We start from the raw sequence: 22,354 nt of genomic DNA, 5'->3' as shown, positions 1-22,354 counted from the left end.
TTTTTCCATATCCCTAAAGAATGTTGATGGGATCTGGATTGGGATTGCATTGAATGTATAGATTGCTTTGGGTAGAACTGACATTTTCACAATGTTCAGTTGATGCCAATGATTTTGTTATAAAGCATAACCTATCTCATCCTGACTGATGTAGCAATCAAGTTAAACCTTTAAAAAGCACTGTGTAGAGCAATCAAGGCATTCTGCAGACCACACTCAGCCTGTGGACCACCATTCTGCAACCTCTGCTCTATATGAATGCAAAAAAACTCTGTGTATTATTTGGATTACTATTGTCATTACTGAAAGTAAAAAAGTATCAATAAAGCCATACCTGGCTAGGGACCCAGCACTTTCTTTTCCTTTTGGATCTTTAAGCTCCAGACTCACATTTACCATATCAATGAGGAAACACATACAAGTGTATACTTCTCCACTCAGAACAGTCTGCAAAAGGAAAGTATGGATCAATTTCTAATTAAAGATGTCAACCTAAAAATTTACTTAACACAACAAGAAATCTAATTTGCTTGTTCCACCTTCTTCCCCAGGTTGAGTCTGAGGGCTATCTCCAAAGAGTTACTACATACAGAGATGAGACTGAGTTAGGGAATAACAGAAAGTCTCACTCACAAGAATTCTTGGATCTTGCAAATCATAAGGCCGCATGAATTCCTCTATGGGCTCTCCAAGGTTGTTCTCTAATAACCCACGAATCAACTTATACTTATACAAATCCAGGGAGCAGTGGACTGAGGATAGGTTGCCATGGATAGATATGTCTGGTACAGTATGACTTATTTCCCTATAAAAAAAGAAAAAAGGTCACTTTCACAAACAAGTCACTAACTTAGTGATGACATTGCTCATACCCAAATATGACAGCTAAACTACATTAGCAATCAGTTAATTTCTAATTTCCAATGACAAAAATTTCATGTGGTTCTAAATGAAGCAAGTTAGTATGACTGAGTTTCCTTTACTCCCTTTTTCTCCCAAAGTTTTCATGTAGCAAGTCCTTAAATCTAATATAATGATCTAACTAATCTCTTAGTAAGAAAAGGCCTCACGATGCTCAGAAATTGCTTAACATTATAGTAAGGAAAAGATGTCCAACTCTTTATTTAACTCTACAGTGTTTAGTGGCAACTAAAGGACAATGGAGTCTCTGGGTGGTAGAAATGGTTAAGATGTCCAGCTGCTAAACAAAAGTTTGGTAGTTTGCATCTACTCAGAGCACCTCAAAAGAAAGTCCTGGTAATCCAATTCCAAAAAAGTCAGCCACTAAAAACTCTATGGAGCATGGTTCTATTCTCACACACATGGGATCACCATGAATTGGGGTTGACTCAACAGCAACTGGTTTGTTCTTGTTTTTATTTTAAAGGAAGAAACCAGTGTTTCATACTGAACCCAGACTACACATAAGAATCAAATCAGAGTAAGTTATCCATTTCAGCTGGGATGGTGTGAATTGCTTGATATAGCCCTTGTAGCCATTGTCCTCCATTATGTGGTGTATTGTAAATCATATTTGTTGTTGTTGTCATGTGCCGTTGAGTCAGCCCTGATTCGTAGTGACCCCTCCTTGGGTTTCCAAGGCAGTATCACTATGAAAGTAGATTGCCCTTCCTTCCCAGGAGTGGCTGGTGGGTTTGAACCATCAGCCTTCTGTTTAGCAGTCAAGTGCCTTAGGCACTATGGAACTAGAGCTCCTTGTAAATCCTATTATCCATGCCTTTTTGGGGTGGTGTGTTAGGTAAGGTCGGGTGTCAACTTGGCTGGGCAGCTGGTAGTAGTCGTTCCCTATAATGAGTGGCAATTGGCTTTGTGGTGGGATTTGCCTTGAGCTGCTGATTGTTAAAGCCATCCACTTGGGTTATTTCTCTGGGAGCAACATAGGTGGGATACGTCTTGAGTCCTGCCTTGCTGGAGGGTATAACTCAAATCACCACCCTTAGCTTCCTTGAGGGTATATCTACGAATCTCCTGGGAAAGTTCGCCCTCTTCTTGCTCTGGTTCTGGTGGTGGATCATCCTCATCTCACCCCTGGATTTGGGACAGCAGCTGTCACCTGATCTGCTGATCGAGGTTCATCAAACCCTGAGAATTGGGAGGATCCTCCAGACCCACTCACAGACCTGGGACTCGCCAGCCTGCCAGCCTCCACCACTATGTGGGACGAACCCTTGGGTGTCTGTGAGTTCTGTGAGGTGTTACAGTGAAATACAGAACCCTAAGATAGGGGAGATTACTGGGAGGAGGAGGAGGGGTTAATGTCTGAAATGATGGAGTGGCACGGCAGTTTGGACATTTGGGACATCTTTAACCTACGACTCATGGGGACTGGCCTTGTGCTGATCTTTCTAAGAGAAATTGCTTAAGCAGATGGGCAGTAACAAAGCTGAACATTAAAAAAATGCTTAAAGACAAAAAAAAAAAAAATTGCCATCGAGTCAATTATGACTCATAACGACTATATAGGACAGAGTAGAACTACCCCAGAGAGCTTCCAAGGCTGTAATCTACAGAAACAGACTATCACATCTTTTTTCCACAGAGCATCTGGTAGGTTCAAACTGCCAAGTTTTTGGTTAATAGCTGAGTGTTTAACCACTGCTAAGCCAAACCTATCAGTCAATTTCAACTCACAGTGACCATATAGGACAGAGTAGAACTGCCCCTATAGAGTTTCCAAGGCTCTGAAATTTTACAGAAGCAGAATGCCACTGAGTGCTTAACCACTGCACCACCACGAATCCTTTAAACACTGCTACAGGGGGAGCAAATACCTTATTCAAACACTAAAGGACTTGCTATAAATGCACATAGATGAAGAGGAGATTCTGGATCCTATAGACACTATGAGGAGCTCTGATAACACAGTGGTTAAAGCATCTGGCTTCTAACCAATAAGTCAGCAGTTCAAACCCACCAGCCACTCCATGGGAGAAAGATGAGGCAGTCTGCTTCTGTAAAGATTACAGCCTTGGAAACCCTATGGGGCAGTTCCACTCTGTCCTATATGGTTGCTGTGAGTTGGAATCAACTTGATGGCAGTGGTTTTGGTTTTGGTTTTAGACACTATGTTCTGAAAAGACAAAGTAGAGGGTTAGTATTTGAAGTGGAATAAGAATATGAAAAATCACTTTGTCTACAGAGAGAACCTACATATAAGAAGTTTAAAACCAATGATGCAATTAAGAAAGAAACACAGGAAAGGGCTACCAAGTACATTGCTGTGATGTAAGTAGCTCATAGAACACCTTGTGTTCAGTAATACCTGCTATCTGGGCCAACAGAGCATAATTATCTGTACGGAAACACTGATGGATGTGGGTAACGTTTAGATAAGCAGAGTAGCAAGGCACTTTTTTTTGCTTGAAAAGAAAACAAAGTGTTCAAAAATTTCTAAAAATAATAAAGCTCCTCTTAAGACTGCTAAGCTGATAAACCCAAATACAGCCCATGCCAACCATAACTGAACCCCAGCCAGGGAGCACTTGAATAACAAGAAAGAATGAAGCACAAACATCCCAGTAAGAATGGCTAAATGGTATCATCAATCCAGAGAGAAACTAAAAAAGGGACATGAAATGACTCGCCCAAGCAAGAACTATGAAGGGAGTGGCCAGGGAGGGAAAAAGTCATACTCTGCACAAGTAATGAGACTGCTTTCCAAAATGCCACAAATGAAAATCTCTTTCATTACTCTATAGTCACACCTCTTTCCCTAGAGCTGAGATATAAATGTTGCAGCTTCTTTCAAAACTAATGCCTCACATAACATACTATACAAAACATTGTTCCACCTCCTACTTTGGCGAGTAGCGACTGGGATCTTAAAATCTAGCAAGCTGCCATCTAGATGCAACGATGGGTCTCTCCTCATCCAGAGCAAAGAAGAATGAAGAAAACCAAAATTATGGAAACAATTAGTCCTAGAGACTGGTACACCATCCAATCTGCCGCCTATACAACTATGAGACCAGAAGAACTAGATGGTGCCCGGCTACCACTGTCATCCACTTGGAAGGGGATCTATGTAGGAGATCCTTGATAGACAGGGAGAACAATGTGGAACAAAACTCAAAATCATTTGGAGAAAAAAAAAGGGGGGGAGACCAAGTTTGCTGGTCTGATAGAGCCTGGTGGAACCACTGAGACTATGGCCCCTAGCTGCCCTTCAGTTCTGGAATTAAACCCACACCTGTGGTTTCCAGCCAAACAAAATACAGGCATATGAGTTGAACATTTACCTCAAGTAGATACACTCTTTGGAGAGAACAATCATGGGAGAAAGAAGGGCTGCTTATGCACAGGGAGACAGCTCAGGGACCAGGAGTATATGGAGGGATGGACACTGGGAAGAGGTAACAATAGGGAAGAAGTAGGAGGGGAGCTGTTGCATTGTGTTAAACTGTGGTCAATGACATGAGACAAAGTACAGGTGAACTGCTGTATGGAAAGTGAATTTGCTCTGTAAATCTTCACCCAAATCACAATTAAAAAAAAAAAAAAAAAAAGAACTAATGCCTCAAACTGAGAGATCTCACACACTATAACCAGTGGTTCCCTATCCTGGGTCAGGCTGGCAAAAGTACCACCAGAGGATCTTGTTAAATAAAATATACTTGAGCATCAGCCTTGAGAATCAGATACTATCAGTTTCAGGCAGAGTCTGGGAATCTGTATTTTGAAAAAGTTTCCCAGCCAGATATGAACTAATGACAACTGAAGCAATGTTCTCAACTATAGAAATAAGCATCCTATATATCAAGGCCAATAAAAAGGTAAACTAGGGTCAATTCAGCAGTATTTATGGAGTACTCTCCAATAGCTAAATGGACAGAAATAGGCAAAACTGCACCTCAACAATTAGACTGACTGGTATAAATAACAGGATCTATTGTCAATGGCACACATAATCCAATGCCACCTCTTTTAAAATACTTAATACACCATAATCCAATAGCACACATAATCCAATGCCACCTCTTTTAGAATACTTTTCTTGCCCTTGCTACCTGCCCCCCCCCCAAAAAAAAAATCCATGTTACATTCAGGGCCCTTCTTCTTTGTTCCCAAAGCACCTGATGCTATCTTCCTATAGCAAGTATATAACATTGATCCATACACTATATTAGATTCTCTACTTGCCTTCCTATAACCCTTAACAGAAAGTAAGTTCCCAAGGACCAAAACTGTTTCTTTCATCATAGTAGCCCCTCATGTCTAACACATAGCAGGGACTCAAATTTATCTGTTAAATAGAAAAAGAAGTGAATACCTGTGTTCTTCCAGATTTACCTTAACAGCACTGATTTCCAAGTTATTAAGAATCTACTTACAACAGACAGTTATTCAGATGTAAACACTCACTTATCCAAATTCCTTTCCACCTGCAATTTCAGCCTACAAGGCTCAGTTAAAAGGCTTCCTCCTGTCTGTCGCACAAAATAGGAGGGGAAGATCAGGTCGCCACTGTTGCCCTCCAAAGCCTTAGAGTATTCTCGCGGATGCCTCTCTGCAGCAAAGATGTCCATGTCCTGTAGGTCCACAACAATGCAATCCAGCAGGCAGACATGGTCTTCTATAAGGACCCAAGGAGAGAGAGGTGATTGAGAAAACAGGAACCAGAGAAGGCCAGCCCTGAACAAAACCATAAAGCTAAACAAAGTTCATTCAGTCTCTAGAAAACATTTAGAACTGCTTGTCTTTTCCTGCTTACCACTACCCAGCACCATCTTGAAAATGGGCTGTCCAGATGTCTCCATTATGGCCCACGATTTCTCAATTCAGCAATGTTTCTCACATGCTGAATCTTTTCTGCCTAGCTGGCCTCTACACCAAACACACATCGGCATATCCTGTCCTCTCAGTGTCTCATTCCTATGTGAAACACTAACTGAGGCTAAAGTGATCATGACTAAATATAATTTAACACACAATCCCTCCCAACAATATTCAACAGGGTCTCATGGAGAAACAATGTTACCCAAAGATTTACATTCTTTCCAGCTACAGATGCTTTTTCAAACAAAAATTACATGTAACTATTTCCTCTACCACTCATCTAAATCCAAATCACCTTCATTCTTGCCTAGATCATCCAATATACCTACTAAGATTCATTCTGGCCCTCACAAATCCATTCCCCATTTCCCACACACACACACACACACACAAACCCTGAGTAATCTTTCAGAAAAGAAATCAAACCACACATTCCCTTCCTTTATACACTACCCAAAAACCAAACCCACTGCCCAGTCAATTTTGACTCACAGTAACCCAAAGGACAGAGCAGAACTGCTCCAAAGGGTTTCCGCAAATCTTTATGGAAGTAGATGCCTCATCCTTTTCTTGTGGGGGTTCAGATTGCTGACCTTTTGATTAGCAGCTGAATGCCTTAACCACTGCACCATGAGAGGTCTTTTTATATACTTTAATGGCCATGTTTAATTTGAAATTCTTTATGTAAAACTCCCCAGAATTCCTAAAAGACACTCATGTCAAACCATTCTCCCCCTTGCTCACTAAGTATGACTTTAATCCCTCTCTGGCCACTCCCTTCATAGCTCTTGGGCGTGGGCAAGTCATTTAATTTCCCTTTTTTACTTTCTGTCTGGATTAATGACATAATTTAGCTGTTCTCACTGGGATGTTTGTGTTTCATTCTTTTACTGCCCTTTGTCTCCCCAAAAATGCCCAGATGTTTGCTACCTGGACAACCTTACCTATATCATGACCCTCCCATTTCAATCTAAATTGGTTCCTCTCCATTCCTTTGTCTTATATTAGTCGATCTTCCCCTTCATAACATTTATCATAATCTCTATTTAGATATGTATATGTTTATTCAGTGTCTTTCCTATTAGCCTGTAAATTTCATGGTAGTAAGAACCATGTCTAACCTTGCATGTTGATATACCTTGGAACAAATATTACAACACCTGATGTTAAGCAGGCACTGAATAAACAGCTCTTGTCTAGCTGATTATACTGAAAAATATATGAAATAGATCAAAGTACAGCTAATCTGCTTGAAGGAGTAGGGAACAGGGATCGAGGGTTTTAGCAATTCCCTAGGAACACAAAGAAGCAATATGGAAACCACTGCTTTAATCTAAGGCAGTGTATCATTAATAGGGGAATTCCAGAAATAAGTAGCAGCCACCCTCAGCATAGTGTCCTACAGCTCTCAAAGTCCAATCATTTTGGACTGATCTCCCTAGCTAATCATTCAATTTCCCCTCTCTTACACAGTATATCCATTACTCATTCAGAGCACATTTAAAAACAGAAAGGCCAAAATCAGGCTCTCATTTGGAATAATTAATTGTTATATTCTAGAGAAGAGTACCCACAAATAGATGCTTCTTATCTTTTAAAAAGCTGTTACTGATAATATTTCTATTGTTACCTAAGTCACACTGACATTTTTTTAAAGGCTTCTTTTTTATTTTATTTTACAATTATTGTCTGGATAGGAGCACAGTGGTAAAACATTCAGCTTCTTCCAAAAGGTCAGCAGTTTGAACCACTAGCCATTCCATAGGAGAAAGATGAGGCAGTCTTGCTTCTATAAATATTTACAGCCTTGGAAACCTATGGGATAATTCTATTCTATCCCATAGGGTCACTATGAGTGACCATAGAGCCGATGGCCATGGGTTTGGTTTTTGGTGGTGTCTGGATTGCAGCTTATAAGAATGCAGGAATCAGTCTGGTTACTCTATCACCATCTAGTGGCAACTATCTTGAACTACAGAAAAAAAGTCCTAACAGACAATCTAAAATGTATTAGGGAAGTTATCCAATGCTAGTTACCTCCTAAGATTGTTAAATCTTCTAAAGGAATATCAAATCAGATTATCACTAAAGAAATTCTATTCTTTGTCAGTGTCTATGTGTACATAACACATCTGCCTTAGGTTCTTGGGACAGTCTGACAAATCTCCCCACCCTCCCTACGTGGCTCTCCTCTTCTCTTACCTGGACTACTGGAAACTTGGCTGACAGAGGGTGTGGCTTGTTGCCCGTGCTGCTTGGTTGAGGTCCTTGGCACAAACTCACTCTTCAGGCAGCCTAGACTCATTCCAGCAGGAGGCATCATGAAGAACCCCTCAGAATGGGGCCCCTTGGGGTCTTCTGTGCTTGTCATTTTCTTCATAATATGTTTGGGAGTACACACTGGGGAAGCTGAAGGGACAGATTCCTGGGAGAATAAAAATAAATAAAACTAGAATTCAGGAATGATGGTTGGAGGTGGGAGGATGTGTGACTGTATCTTTAAAATCCCAGAAGTCCCAGTCTACGGTTGGTAACATTTGCCACTTCCTTCAGCCTCCCAAATCCCATGGACAGAAGGGTAACAGGATCAGCATATTTATTTCCACATGTAATTATTTGCAGAGATGTTACATATACATTACATATAACTCAACACCCACTAAAAACGATAGTAATTTTGTAGGAAAATATTATCTTTTGAATGAAGAGTAAATGTCAAGATCTAATTGCATCATGTGCTCTACTGAAGCTACAAAAGCAAATCTCTCAGACTTATGGCACACTGGTGCTTTCCTTAGGGGCTTCTTATCTTTTTTAAAAAATGTGTCTAATATCAATATGGTCCATATGGAATTAAGATGGCAATGTACCTGTACTTTCTAGAAGTTTCCCCTCATGAGATATGCTTTCTCATCTTTCTAAGTAAGTATGGCAAGGAAACAAATTGGAAAACACAGGAGCTTATTACACCATTTCTGTTATGTTTCCGCTCAAGAGCATAAAAATTAAGAAGTGCTAATACAGAATAAGGAGCTCTGGTGGCGTAGTGCCTAAGGCATTTGACTGCTAACCAGACATTGGCAGTTCAAACCCACCAGCCACTCCTCGGAAAGAAGGTTGGGCCATCTACTTCCATGGTGATACTGCCTCGGAAACCCAAGGAGGAGTCGATATTAGTCGGATACGACTCAACAGCAGTGAGTTTGGTTTGGAAATAGAATAAAATAGACTCCATATACTACTGAAAATGCTACACACTTTTCTTACATACTTAAACTCGCTGCCATCAAGTCAGATCCAACTTCTAGCGACCCCTCCTTGGGTTTCCCGAGGCAGTATCACTACAAAAGTAGATTGCCCAATCTTCCTTCCGAGGAATGGCTGGTGGGTTTCAACTTCCAGCCTTCTGATTAGCAGTCAAATGCTTTAGGCACTACGCCACCAGAGCTCCTTACATACTTAGTACTTTCCATTAATTGCTAACAGGATAAGTCCAAACACCAGAATGATTCAATAACTGACTTTTAAGCTTCCCAAGGTCTCTTCACACAAGTCTCAGAACTACCCATCTGTACAGCTTCTATATCATCAATTTGTCCTAATCTATCCATTCTTACATGCCAGTTGGGAAGAGGGAAAGACGGCTATCCCTCCAGTGCTGCCTTACACGTTTACTCCTCTCAGCTTTTGAAAAGGAGATAACAATACTGCTCTCCACAGATACCTGGAGTGGTGATCACAGCAGCAGTAAAAGAAAGCAGTTCTTACTTTCTGCCAAGATTGTGTGTGTGTGTGTGTGTGTGTGTGAGAGAGAGAGAGAGAGAGAGAGAGAGAGAGAGAAAGAGAAAGAGAGAGATTTGAGTGAAAGTTTATAAGCAAATTCATTTTCCATACAGCAGTTCATATATACTTTGTCTCATGATATTGACTATAATTTACCACAGTGCAACGGCTCTCCTCCCATTTTCTCCCATAGTTACCTCTTCCCTGTGTCCTTCCCTCCACGCACTCCTGTCCCCTGAGCTATGTCCCTGTGCATAAACAGCCCTTTTATTCTCCCATGATTGATCTCTCCAAGGAGTGTATCTACCTAGTATAAATGTTCACCTCATATGCCTATCTTTTGTTTGGCTGGAAGCCACAGGGAGTGAGTTCAATTCCAGACATGAAGGGCAGCTAGAGGCCACAGTCTCAGGGGTTCCATCAGGCTCTATCAGACCAGCAAACTTGGTCCTTTTTTTTCCAAATGATTTTGAGTTTTGTTTCACATTGTTCTTCCACTCTATCCAGGATCTCCTACATAGATCCCCCTCTGAGTGGTTGACAGTGGTAGCCAGGCACTATCTAGTTTTCCGGTTTCATAGGCTGAGGCTCACGTGGTGTACCAGTCGCTTGGACTAATTATTTCCATGCATCTTTGGTTTGCTTCCTTCTTCTTTGCTCTGGACAGGAGAGACCCATTGTTGCATCTAGATGGCTGCGTAAGCTTTTAAGATCCCAGTTGCTATTCACCAAAGTAGGAGGTGGAACAACGCTTTGTGTAGTAAGTTATGCCAATTGAGCTTGATGTCCACTGCGACTATGGTCCCGAGCCCACAGGTCCGACTACTCACTCCCTCTGGGTAGCTGGCTGTGCCCAAAAAGTGACTACAACCTTGTCCCTTCTGCCAAGATATTTTGGGGGCTGGAAGGCAAGGCAAATTACTAGGTAAATGCTATTATTTAAGCATTCCATTATAAAAACCTTCCTTCCTGTTTAGTTTATTTAAACTCTGGATAGTGCTTGTTGCGCTTTCATTTCATTCATCTCTACAGCCTCACTGTAGTTAGTTTAAATAAATCAATGGCTTGAGGAGATTAACTCAAAGCCTTTGAAAGTATCTGATTTAGAGATTATGGTTTAAATACTACCTTTGGTTGAGAAAAATGGAAGGAAAAGATATGTGAAAAATTCCATTCTGCACCCATTAAAACATGGATTTATGTAAAACAATTCTAAACACACAGGAGTCATGGAACGCAAGGATAAATAACCCTCTGCAAGCTTTGACTTCAAGATTATTTCCTGCTCTTTAACCACCGGAATGCACATTAGACAAACCTCACATGTGCAAATGTATTAAAGGGCCGATGTAAATGCAAAGTGATCTTCATGAAGAAGGCAATTATTCACTTCATACAGACCTAAGTCAGTTCCATGTGACTGCTTATGTGCAGAGGGAAGAGATGTTTACGTGATCACAAATACTTTTAACAAGCAACACACTTCAAGCAGCCCTTATGGAATTCTACAGAAGAATCACTGATACGTAACAAGATCAAGTTTTCCTAAGATTTAAGGAAATAAAAAAAGATCGCCAAGAAAAGTACCAACTAGGGCTAGGAAAGAAGGTTGGGCAATCTACTTCTGTAGTGATACTGCCTTGGAAACCCAAGGAGGGGTTGCTATGAGTCAGTCCAACTCGACAGCACATAACAACAACAGGGCTAAAATAAAGAAAGTGTTATTAATGGTCCTTAAGAAGGACTCCTCTGAAAGGGAGAAAAATAATTCACACAAACAAATTTGGTAAGCAGGTTTTCTCAAGTAAGGAAATATTTTAAGGAAATAAGGTTGTTTTTTTTTATTTTTTTAAGCACATGAATGTGAATTGACTGCTGAATCCCACAAGGTTTTTCAAAATAACCAGGAAGCAAAAAAGCAATATTATACCTTGACAAAAAAAGCGATCCTTGTATGCACTGCCACTTAAAAGGAAATCCTCAAAAACAAATACAGGGAAATTTTTCCATTAAAATGCTACCAACTATATGGTTTATTAACAAAACAGAAGCCCTTCTGTAGAAATTTCTTGAACTCTTTTGGTAATTCTTCAAAGGCTAACTCCAAAGTCAGCTCATGAGCCCACATAAAGATGTATCTGACGTAGACACACAGTCCTGTTCCTACCAAGGAAGGGTGGAGAAGCAAAACTGTCATTGCCTCTCTGAATCACCCAAATCTGGCTCTAACTGATCTCTTCCTAAAACATTTAGTCTAGTCTCAAAACAAAGCTTTATCACAAATACATTCCAAAGAATTTATTTTAGGCTCAAAAGGCACTTCCCAAAGTGGAATTTAATTCTCCTCTAGGTAGTAACGGCAGCAGAGTTAGAACAAAGATGTAGCATCCTGAGGTAGCAATAGGTGAAAATGTTTATGTGCAAATATAAGTTCTGACTCATTTGTGTAAAATCTAGTCATGTTACTTATAAATATCAATACTAATACTAAGGAAAATTAAATAAGACTACTGTAACATAGTTATCAAACTTTTTTTTAACAAATAGATCTTTTATGGTCTTTAACACTCTAGTATGTGAACAGCTAATTACTTATGTCTACTATGGAAACATATTTCCTTCATTAAGACCAAGGTTACCAGCCCTCTATAAGGCCTACTATGAAAGACCAATTATGGTTGACTTTAATCTTATTGTCTTAGAAAAACATAGGTAAAGCCTGTTTGTTTCAACCTATCAAAGCAGCCTCTGGCAGTCAGGTCTATCTATTATTCCAACATGAAGATACATAAATCTACTGTGAAGGCTACTACAGCATAAACCACAAGGTAAATGAGAAAGTTCTCAATCATTAGCTCTCTGTGTGGAGTTATACCTATGAGACATGTATGAACCTCGTTATGCTCTTTATTCTGCAACGCTTTTTTGGTTTCACCCTCTGCTAATGGCACTGGATCACTGAATCTGCTTTATCTCAATATCTGTAAGTGAGGTGATATATGGACAACTTGCCCTCTAACTCTTCACCCAAACACCCTCAGTCTGGGTCAAGAGCACAGGGTAATATTACATGAATAGGGTTCACATGGTTCTCCTTGCCTTGTCTTCACTCTTCTTACTCTATACACTCTCACTCAATGAATCAAGCAGTTATGGTTGAGGATGTTTAGGTCAGTAATAATATGTAAATGGATGAGTGAAAAGTAAAATTAAAGAAGAAAAATATGAAGATAATAAATTTGAAAATAATAATAACACTATTGATTATGGAAGTTGCTAACAAATAGAGTGTTCTTGTTATTTTCTGAGCATAGTGGAGGTCCTTGGCAAAGTTTTAGTGGGCCTATCATCCCAGTCCCTACCTTTCATTTTCTTCTCCCTTGATACATAGAGACGTAAATAGTTACTGCTCAAATGTATTGTTTTTCTGTAATAATCCCTGTAATTCTTCTAAGTTATTTTAATGAACTTACAGCCGGTTGTGCCTTTCAGAAAATTCAAAAGAATTACAGCTATTCAGAAAAGGGCCAATAAGATATAGCCCAGGAATAGCTTTTTCCAGTTTACTTTCCTCAAATAAAACTAACTATAATACTGAGAGGAAGAATTATATAAGAGTCTAGAGCTCTTGAAGTCAGCAAAGTCTGAGGAATACACTTACTCAGCTTACTAGCTATATAATCCAAAGTAATTTACTGTATCTTTCTAAGTCTCAATTTCTTTATTAGGAAAGATGGTGTTAATAATACTACATACCTTTCAGGTTGTTAATTTAAAAAAAAAAAAAAAAAGAACAAATATATAAAGGGCTTAGCACAGTCTCATGTATAATAAGCATTCAACAAATATCAAATATCAAATATTTATTGTCAGTCTTAACATTTTATGATCAAATCATAGGCATATCTTCCTTCTCAAAGACCATTTATCTCCCTATGTTATTGGCTATTAGACTAAACAGGAGCACAACTAGCTGAAAATCTCAGTAAATGTGTTTCTGATGTGTCAAAACAAGTTTTCACTGAATGAGCAGACAGACTGAGAAAGTTGGCTGGAAACCAGCAAGAGCAGTGAAAACACACACCAAGAACAAGACCTCATCTCTAGTTCCAGCAATGTCACTCAGTTTCCTCAACTGCAAAAATGAGTGGAAGCAGATTAGTTACACCATCTCCAAAGTCCTCTCAGCACTAGGAGTCTGTGATTCACTAGATATTTCAATTGCTTATCCTCAATGAATCCTAGTTTTCTCAAGTGTAAAATGAAAATAACAATCCTTATCCTGATTATCTCTGAATGTTATCATAAGATACAGATACTAAAATAATTTTAAACTGTATAAGATTTTATTATTACTAAGATATGTTTAAATAATTTCAGATTATCTAAATTACTCAAATAACTAAGACACAAATCAGGTCCTCAGGGGGCAGGGGGAACCCACATAGAACAAAAAGTTAATATTACAAGGAAAGCATTATAAAAGTTGGAAGGTTTTATATTTATTGATTTGTTCACAGAACAAGTTACCACATACAATTAGAAAGGGTTATAATTTATAATACTTTTGCTAAAGGTTCACTGAAATGTCAATAAAGTATTAAAAAAATTCTTTAAGCCACATGCATTACAAAGTGACAACAGTTAAGGATCTTATCATGGCAGCATATGAATTTTTCAAATGGTGTTCAAATACTAGTTGAATGAATAAGAAATGCACACAGATTGCTCACCTTATCTTGTAAGGAAAAGGTTCCAGGAAAACCAGCAAAGAGAAACTTGTTCTTGACTTTCAATTTCCCCAAATTTGCTACAATCAGACTATTTGATCTAGAACTTTCTGGGATAAGGAGAACAGGAGCACCAGCCTCAATATCCAGGAGAACACGGGAACCACGCTGGGCTTGATCTCTCACCTGAAAGAGGAAGGAAAACTGATTCAGTGGCTAACAAACTGCCTAATTTTACAATTAAATAACCTCAGGTACCCAAAAGTTTCACAAATTTATAAAATTGCGTGCTCTTAAAAATAACAAGATATACACACAGACCACTCAACCCACGATGTCGCACCCACATACTCTATGGTAATACATCCCTTACTTAGAGCAATAGACCATGGGACACCAGAGGACCAACATTGAAACTGAGGAAATGCAGGTCAAACAGGAGTGTATAATTATGAGGAGCACAGGGGGAGGGGAGGGAGGGGAGGAGACTGGGTTAGGGTTGGACATGGCAAATGGGGAATGAAACTAAATGTATCTGTTACATTGAATGTAAAACAAGCTCTTAAAATAAAAATAATAAAAAAAAAATAAATAAAATCTTAAAAAAAAAAAACTTAGATTCTCTGAATCCAGCCACAAAAGGGAAAATAAACAGTAGAAAAGGCAAAAAAAAATTACAGTTATCTGTCAATGAATTTAACTGATTGTACACTATGTGCATAATTCCAAGTCGAAAGATTTTCCTGTTCATCCTTTCAAAACTTCTGTTATCTACGATTTAGAATTTCATTGATGATTAACATTTAATAATCAATTAGTAGAAGCAGAGGAAAGAAACAAATTCAATCAAATTAATTACAATCAAGTTGATCCTCATAGATTAGGTTAACAAAGAATAATAGTTAAAATGGTACTGAGAAGGAGAAAGTAAGATATGAGACAAATACAAAACAAATAGCAGGATGATAGGCATAATCCCAAACCATATCAGTGATCATATTAAATGCAAAGGGAATAAGCAGGCCAATTAAAAGAGAGAGATTAAAAAAAAAAAAAAAGTAAGACACAAGTATATTCTATCTGTAAGAAATGTACTACAAATAAAAACACACAAGTACATAAAAGTAAAATAATAGCTTAAGTATATATAATGTAAAACCACTAATCATAGAAAAGTTGGAGTGGCTATATTAATATGAAGAAAACAAACTTTAGGAAAAAGAATAACATTCCATAGGGTCAATTCATCAAGAACACAGCACAGCACATAAATATGAATACCCCTGGTAACAGTTCAAAATATATGTTTTGTTGGAAGAAAAACTAACAGATTTCAAAATCACTCTCTAATAGACAAAAAAAATAAGACAGAAAATCAGTAGCACTTCAACAATACTATCAACCAATTATATCTAATTGACATTTCTAGAATTCTATACCCTAGTATTAATATAGGAAAATTGGAAGTTGTCAAAAATGAAATGAAATGCAAAAGGATCGATATCGTAGGCATTAGTGAGCTGAAATGGACCGGTTTTGGCCATTCTGAGTTAGACAACCACATGTTCTACTATGCTGGTGAATGACAAATTGAAGAGGAATGGCATGGCATTCATCGTCACAAAGAATGTTTCAAGATATATCCTGAACTACAATGCTGTCACTGATAGGATAATATCCATATGCCTACAAGGAAGACTAGCTAATACTACTGTTATTCAAATTAACTCACCAACCACCAAAGCCAAAGACAAGGAAATTGAAGATTTTTACCAACTTCTGCACTCTGAAGTTGACAAAACATGCAACCAACATGTGTTGATTATCACTGGTGATTGGAACACAAAAGTTGGAAACAGAAAAAGAATCACCGGTAGTTGGAAAATATGGCCTTGGTGATAGAAATAATGCTGCAAATCTCATGATAGAATTTTGCAAGACAAACAACTTATTCATTGCAAATAACTTTTTCAACAACACAAACGACAGCTATACATGTGGACTTCATCACATGAAGTACCCAGGAATCAGATCAACTACATCTGTGCAAAGAAGCAATGGAGAAGCTCAATATCTTCAGCCAAAACAAGGCCAGCAGCTGACTGTGGAACAGATCATCAGTTGTTCATATGCAAGTTCAAGCTGAAGATGAAGACAATTAAAACAAATCCATGAGAGCCAAAATATGACCTTGATTACATCCCACCTGACTTTAGAGACCATCTAAAGACAAGATTTGATGCATTGAATACCAATGACCAGAGACCAGACAAATTGTGGGAAGATATCGAGAACATCATACGTGAAGAAAGCAAAAGGTCATTAAAAAGACAGGAAAGGAAGAAAGGACTAAAACAGATGTCAGAAGAGACTCTGAAACTTGCCCTTGAATAGAAAGTAGCTAAAGCAAATGGAGGAAATAACAAGATAACAGAGCTGAACAGAAGATTTCAAAGAACAGCTCGAGAAGACAAAGTCAATTATTATAATGAAACGTGCAAAGACCTGGAGTTAGAAAACCAAAAGGGAAGAACAATCTTGGTATTTCTCAAGCTGAAAGAACTGAAGACAAAATTCAAGCCTCAAGTTGCAATACTGACAGATTCTATAGGTAAAATATTGAATGATGCAGGAAACCTCAAAAAAAGATAGAAGGAATACACAGAGTCACTTTTTGGTGTATAGAGCAAAAAGAACTGGTTGGTGTTCATCCATGTCAGGATATGGCATATGATCAAGAACCAATGGTATTGAAGGAAGAAGTTGAAGCTGCACTGAAGGAATTGGCAAAATGCAAGGCTACAGGTATTAATGGAATACCCACTGAGATGTTTCAACAAATGGATGCCACTCTGGAGGCACTCACTTGTCTATGCCAAGAGATTAGGAAGACATCTACCTGGCCAACTGACAGGAAGAGATCCATATCTGTACTCATTCCAAAGAAAAGTGATCCCACAGAATGTGGAAATTATCAAACAATATCATTAACATCAAACACAAGTAAAATCTTGCTGAAGATAATTTAAAAATGGCTGTAGCAGTATATTGACAAGGAACTTCCAAAACTGCAAGCTGGATTCAGAAGAGGACATGGAATGAGGGATATCATTGCTGATGTCAGATGGATCTTGGCTGAAAGCAAAGAATACAAGAAAGATGTTTATTTGCATTTTATGGAGTATGCAAAAGCATTCAACTATGTGGATCTTAACAAATTATGGGACTTCCAGAACTCTTGATTATGCTCATCAGGAATCTGTGCATAGACCAGGAGGCTGTCGTTTGAACAGAACAAGGGTATATGCTGCATGGTTTAAAATAAGGAAGGGAGTGTGTCAGGGTTGTATCCTTTCACCATACTTATTCAATCTGTGTGCTCAACATATAATCCAAGAAGCTAGACTATATGAAGAAGAATGTGGCATTAGGATTGGAGGAAGACTCATTAACAACTTGTGATATGCAGATGACACAACTTTCCTTGCTGAAAGTGAAGATGACTTGAAGCACTTACTGATGAAGATTAAAGACTGCAGTCTACAGTATGGATTGCACCTCAACACAAAAAAACAAAAATTCTCACAACTGGACTAATAAACAGCATCACAATAAATGGAGAAAAGATTGAAGTTTTCAAAGATTTCATATTACTTGGTTCCACAATCAACACCAATAGAAGCAGCAGTCAAGACATCGGGTGACGTATCACACTGGCCAAATCTGCTGCAAAAGACCTCTTTCAAGTGATGAAGAGCAAAGATGTCTCCGTAAAGATTAAGGTGCGCCTAACCCAAGCCATGGTATTTTCAATCGCCTCATATGCATGTGAGAGCTGGCAGTGAACAAGGAAGATCGAAGAAGACTTAATGCTATTGAGTTGTGGTGCTGGCGAAGAATACTGAAAGTACCATGGACTGCCAGAAGAACGAACAAATCTGTCCTGGAGGAAGTGCAGCCAGAATGCTCCTTAGAAGTGAGAATGGCCAGACTTCATCTCACCTACTCTGGTCCTGTTGTCACAAGGGACCATTCCCTGAAGAAGGATATCATGCTTGGTAAAGTGGAGGGTCAACGAACAAGAAGAAGGCCCTCAAAGAGATGGATTGACAAAGTGGCTGCAATAACGGGCTCAGGTATGGCAAAGATTCTGAGGGTGGCACAGGACTGGGCAGTGTTATGTTCTGTCGTACATAGGGTCACCATGAGTCGGAGCTGACTTGACGGCACCTAACAAGCTAACAATACATCTTTTGTCCAATTTACTCCTAGGTATTTGATATTTTTTATGCTATTCCAAATATCATTGTTTTAAAATTTTAATGTACAGTTGTATGTTAAGAGTATAAGAAATATAATTGATTTTTATACATTTACATGTTGACCTTGCATCCTGGAATCTTGCTAAACTCACTCATTAGTTCAAACTCATATATTAGAGATTCTTTAGGATTTTCTACAAAGACGATTATGTTGTCTGTGATTGTTGTTAGGTGCCGCTATGCGTCAGAGCCAACCCGACAACACCTAATAACACCACCACAACATATCCAACAACTAGAATACACATTCTTTTCAACTGACAAGGAATATTCACTGAAAACATATTCTGTGCCATACTACAGGCCTCATAAATTTAAAATTGAAATCACACAGAGTATATATTCAATGACCACCCTGCAATTAAATAAGAAATCAGTAACAAAAAGATAATGGAAAAAACCCAAAATATTAAACATAATCCTTTTAAATAACCCATAAGTCAAATAAGAAATCACAAAGTAAATAGAAAAATATTTTACCTAAACGATAAAGAAAACATAACGTATTATAATTCATATAGGATACACTTCAACAGGGCTTGGAGAAAAATTTGTTGTATTAAATACTTGTTTTAGAAAATAATAAAAGTTTTAACTCAATAGTCAAAGATCATTCTTCCACCAGAAGAAGCTAGAAAGAAAAAAACAAAATTAAACTTATAAATGAGGGAGAAAATAATAAAAAATTGAAACCATTTATTACATAGAATACAGATTAAAACAATAAAGAAAAATCAATTAATTGGTTATTTTGAAAAATCAATAAAACTGATCAACCTCTAGTTATATTACTCTAAGAAAAATAGGAAGAAAACAAAAATTGCCACTATCAAGACAGAACTTACAGATACTGGAAAAAAAAAAAATCCTAAGGAAACCTATGAACAACTTCATGTCAATAAATTGACACCTTAGATGTAGTGGACAAATTCCTTAAAAAAAAAAAAAAACAGAAACCAGAGGTCAATTTATAGCAATTAATGCACACATCAAAAAAGAAAAAAGAACCAAAATCAATACCTTAATGCAACAATTACAATTAGAAAATGACCAACAAAAGAAGCCTATAATCTCCATTAGAAAGGAAATAATAAAAAACGAAGCAGAAAACAAAACAACAGAAAAAATCAGTAAGACTAGAAGCTGGTTCTTCTAAAAGATTAATAAAATCAACAAACCAATGGCCAATTTAACTAAGGAAAAGAAAGAGGAGATGCAAATAACATGAATAAGAAATGAAATGGGTGACATCAAAATAGAACCAACCAAAATAAAAAGGATAACAGAATACTATGATGTAAACACCAGTCCATGGGTGGATACATAGGTAGAAAAGCAAGAAGATCAGGTGTAGACAGGCAAATGGGAATATATACAGGTTTGGCAGATAATATTACAACATCATATGTTTTTTGTATGTACTATACAAATGTCCATATGCAATATAAAGCTAACAGGGGGCAAAGTGAGGTTAACTTCTTAACCACACCTAAGGGAGGGAGTAGTTGCTGGGCCTGTGGGCTCAGGACCATAGTTACATGGGACATCAAGCTCAAGTTACATGGGACATCAAGCTCATTAGGCACAATTATTGTTGTTAGGTGCTGTGGAGTCACTTGCAACTCATAGAGACCCTATATGCAACAGAAGGGAACACTTCCCACTCCTGCACCATCCTCACAATCCTTGCTAACTGGCATAATATAGCCCACAAAAGTACTGTTCTACATCTTACTTCAGTAAGTAGAAACTGGTATCTAAAAAGCTTGCAAGCCATCTAAGACGCAACCATATCTTCCTCATCCGGAGCAAAGAAGAGTGAAGAAAATCAAAGATGCATGGAAACAGTTAGTCCAAAAGACTAATGGACCATGAGAACCTCAGCCTATAAAACCCTGAGACCAGAAGACCTAGATGGTGGTGCCTGGCTACCAGTACCAACCACTCAGGAATGGAACAAACTTGAATATCCTGCGTAGAGTGGGAGAGAAAATGTGGAACAAAATTAAAAAACATAAAACAGACCAAGTTTACTGATCAGATATGGACTGGTGAAACCCCTGAGATTATAGCACCAAGTCAGCCTTCAGGCCTGGAACAGGACTCATTCTTGTGGCTTAACACTCAGGCAAACAATCCACAGGCATATAAGCTAAAAACAACTGTACCAGGAAGACATACTCCTTAGAACAATCAATCATGGGAGATCAAAAGGGAAGAATTTGCACAGGGAGAAAGGGAGGGACACAGGAATGCATAGGCAAGAAGGACACAGTGAAAAGGTAACCAAAGGGAGGGAGTGGCAAGAGAGTCGCTACACTGTGGGGTATGTAACCAGTGTCACAAAACAAAATGTGCATAAACTGTTGAATGTAAAACGAATCTTCTATGAAGAACTATAACAAATTTGAAAACGTAGAAGAAATGGACAAATTTAAATTCCTAGAAAACATGACCTACCTATACTAATCCAGACTGAGGTAGAAAATTTGAACAGAGCCATAACAAAGGAAGAAATTGACCAGGTCATTAAAAAAAAAAAAAAAAAAAACTCCCCAGAAAACAAAACAAGAGAAAAAAAACAGTAAGACTAGAAGCTGGTTCTCTCACTGGAGAATTCTATCAAATGCACAAAGAAGAGCTGACACCTATGCTACTCAAACTATTTCAGACCATAAAAAAGGATGGCATACTCACAAACTCATTCTATGAAGCAAGCATAACCTGGTATCAAAACCAGCAAAGACATTACTAAAAAGGAAAGCACAGAGCAATATCCCTCATGAATATAGATGCAAAAATCTTCAACAAAGTCTTGGCCAATAGAATCCAATACTATATCAAAAAAATAATACATCATGACCAAGTGAGATTCATACTAGATATGCAAGGATGGCTCGACATTAGAAAAATAATCAACATCATCCACCACATAAATAAAACAAAGGAAAGGAAGCACATGATCATATTAATCAATCCAGAAAAGGCATTTGATAAAATCCAACACCCATTCCTCCCATTCCTGATAAAAAACTCTCAGTAAAATAGGAACAGAAGGGAAATTTTTCAACATAATAAAGGGCATATATGCCAAACCAATAGCCAACATTATTCTCAGTGGAGAGAGACTCAAGCATTCCCCTTGACAACAGAACCAGAGAAAGATGCTCTCTATCATCATTTCTATTCAACACTGTATTACAAGTTCTAGCTAAGGCAATAAGGCAAGATAGAGAAATAAAAGCCATCCAAATTGGCAAAGAAATAAAATTATCTCTATTTGCAGATGACATGATACTATACATAGAAAAACCAAAAGACTTACCAAAAAAGAAAAACCTCTTGGGGCTAATTGAAAGATTCAGCAAAGGATAGGATATAAGATCAACCTAAGAAAATCAGTTGGATTCCTCTACATCAATGAAGAGATGTTTGAAAAGGAAATAAGGAAAACACCATTTATAATAGCTACCAAAAAGAAAAAATACCCAGGAATAAATCTTACCAGGGATACATAAGACCTATGCAAAGTAAACTACAAAACACTACTTCAAGAAATAGAGTCCTGGAGGCGGGGCAAGATGGCGGACTAGGCAGAAGGATTGCACAGACCCTCTTCAACAAAGAAAACGGAAACCAATTAACACAGACACAGAAGATAATCTTGGACCCCTGAGCCTTGAAGGAAAGGATGCAGATTTAGACTAAACCCCAACTAGCAGA

At 38.1% G+C, this 22,354-nt stretch overlaps 1 protein-coding gene across 1 annotated transcript in view; it reads right to left on the bottom strand.

The window, feature by feature from the left end:
- The window catches only part of VPS13D (vacuolar protein sorting 13 homolog D), a 435,877-nt gene that overhangs the window by 300,039 nt on the left and 113,484 nt on the right, over positions 1-22,354 (bottom strand). The window contains exons 24-28 of the mRNA XM_007942672.2: positions 14,313-14,495; positions 7,999-8,221; positions 5,383-5,593; positions 634-805; positions 335-447 (exon numbers count right to left, since the gene is read on the bottom strand). Coding sequence (XP_007940863.1) covers positions 335-447; positions 634-805; positions 5,383-5,593; positions 7,999-8,221; positions 14,313-14,495 — 902 coding nt within the window. The remainder of the gene's footprint in view (positions 1-334; positions 448-633; positions 806-5,382; positions 5,594-7,998; positions 8,222-14,312; positions 14,496-22,354) is intronic.

The sequence above is a fragment of the Orycteropus afer genome, unplaced genomic scaffold (assembly GCF_000298275.1).
Source record: "Orycteropus afer afer isolate SDZICR_OR568_19922 unplaced genomic scaffold, OryAfe1.0 scaffold00094, whole genome shotgun sequence".
Classification (NCBI taxonomy): Eukaryota; Metazoa; Chordata; class Mammalia; order Tubulidentata; family Orycteropodidae; genus Orycteropus; species Orycteropus afer.
Note: the sequence above shows the minus strand (reverse complement) of the source record. Positions and strands in the feature narration are given on the sequence as shown.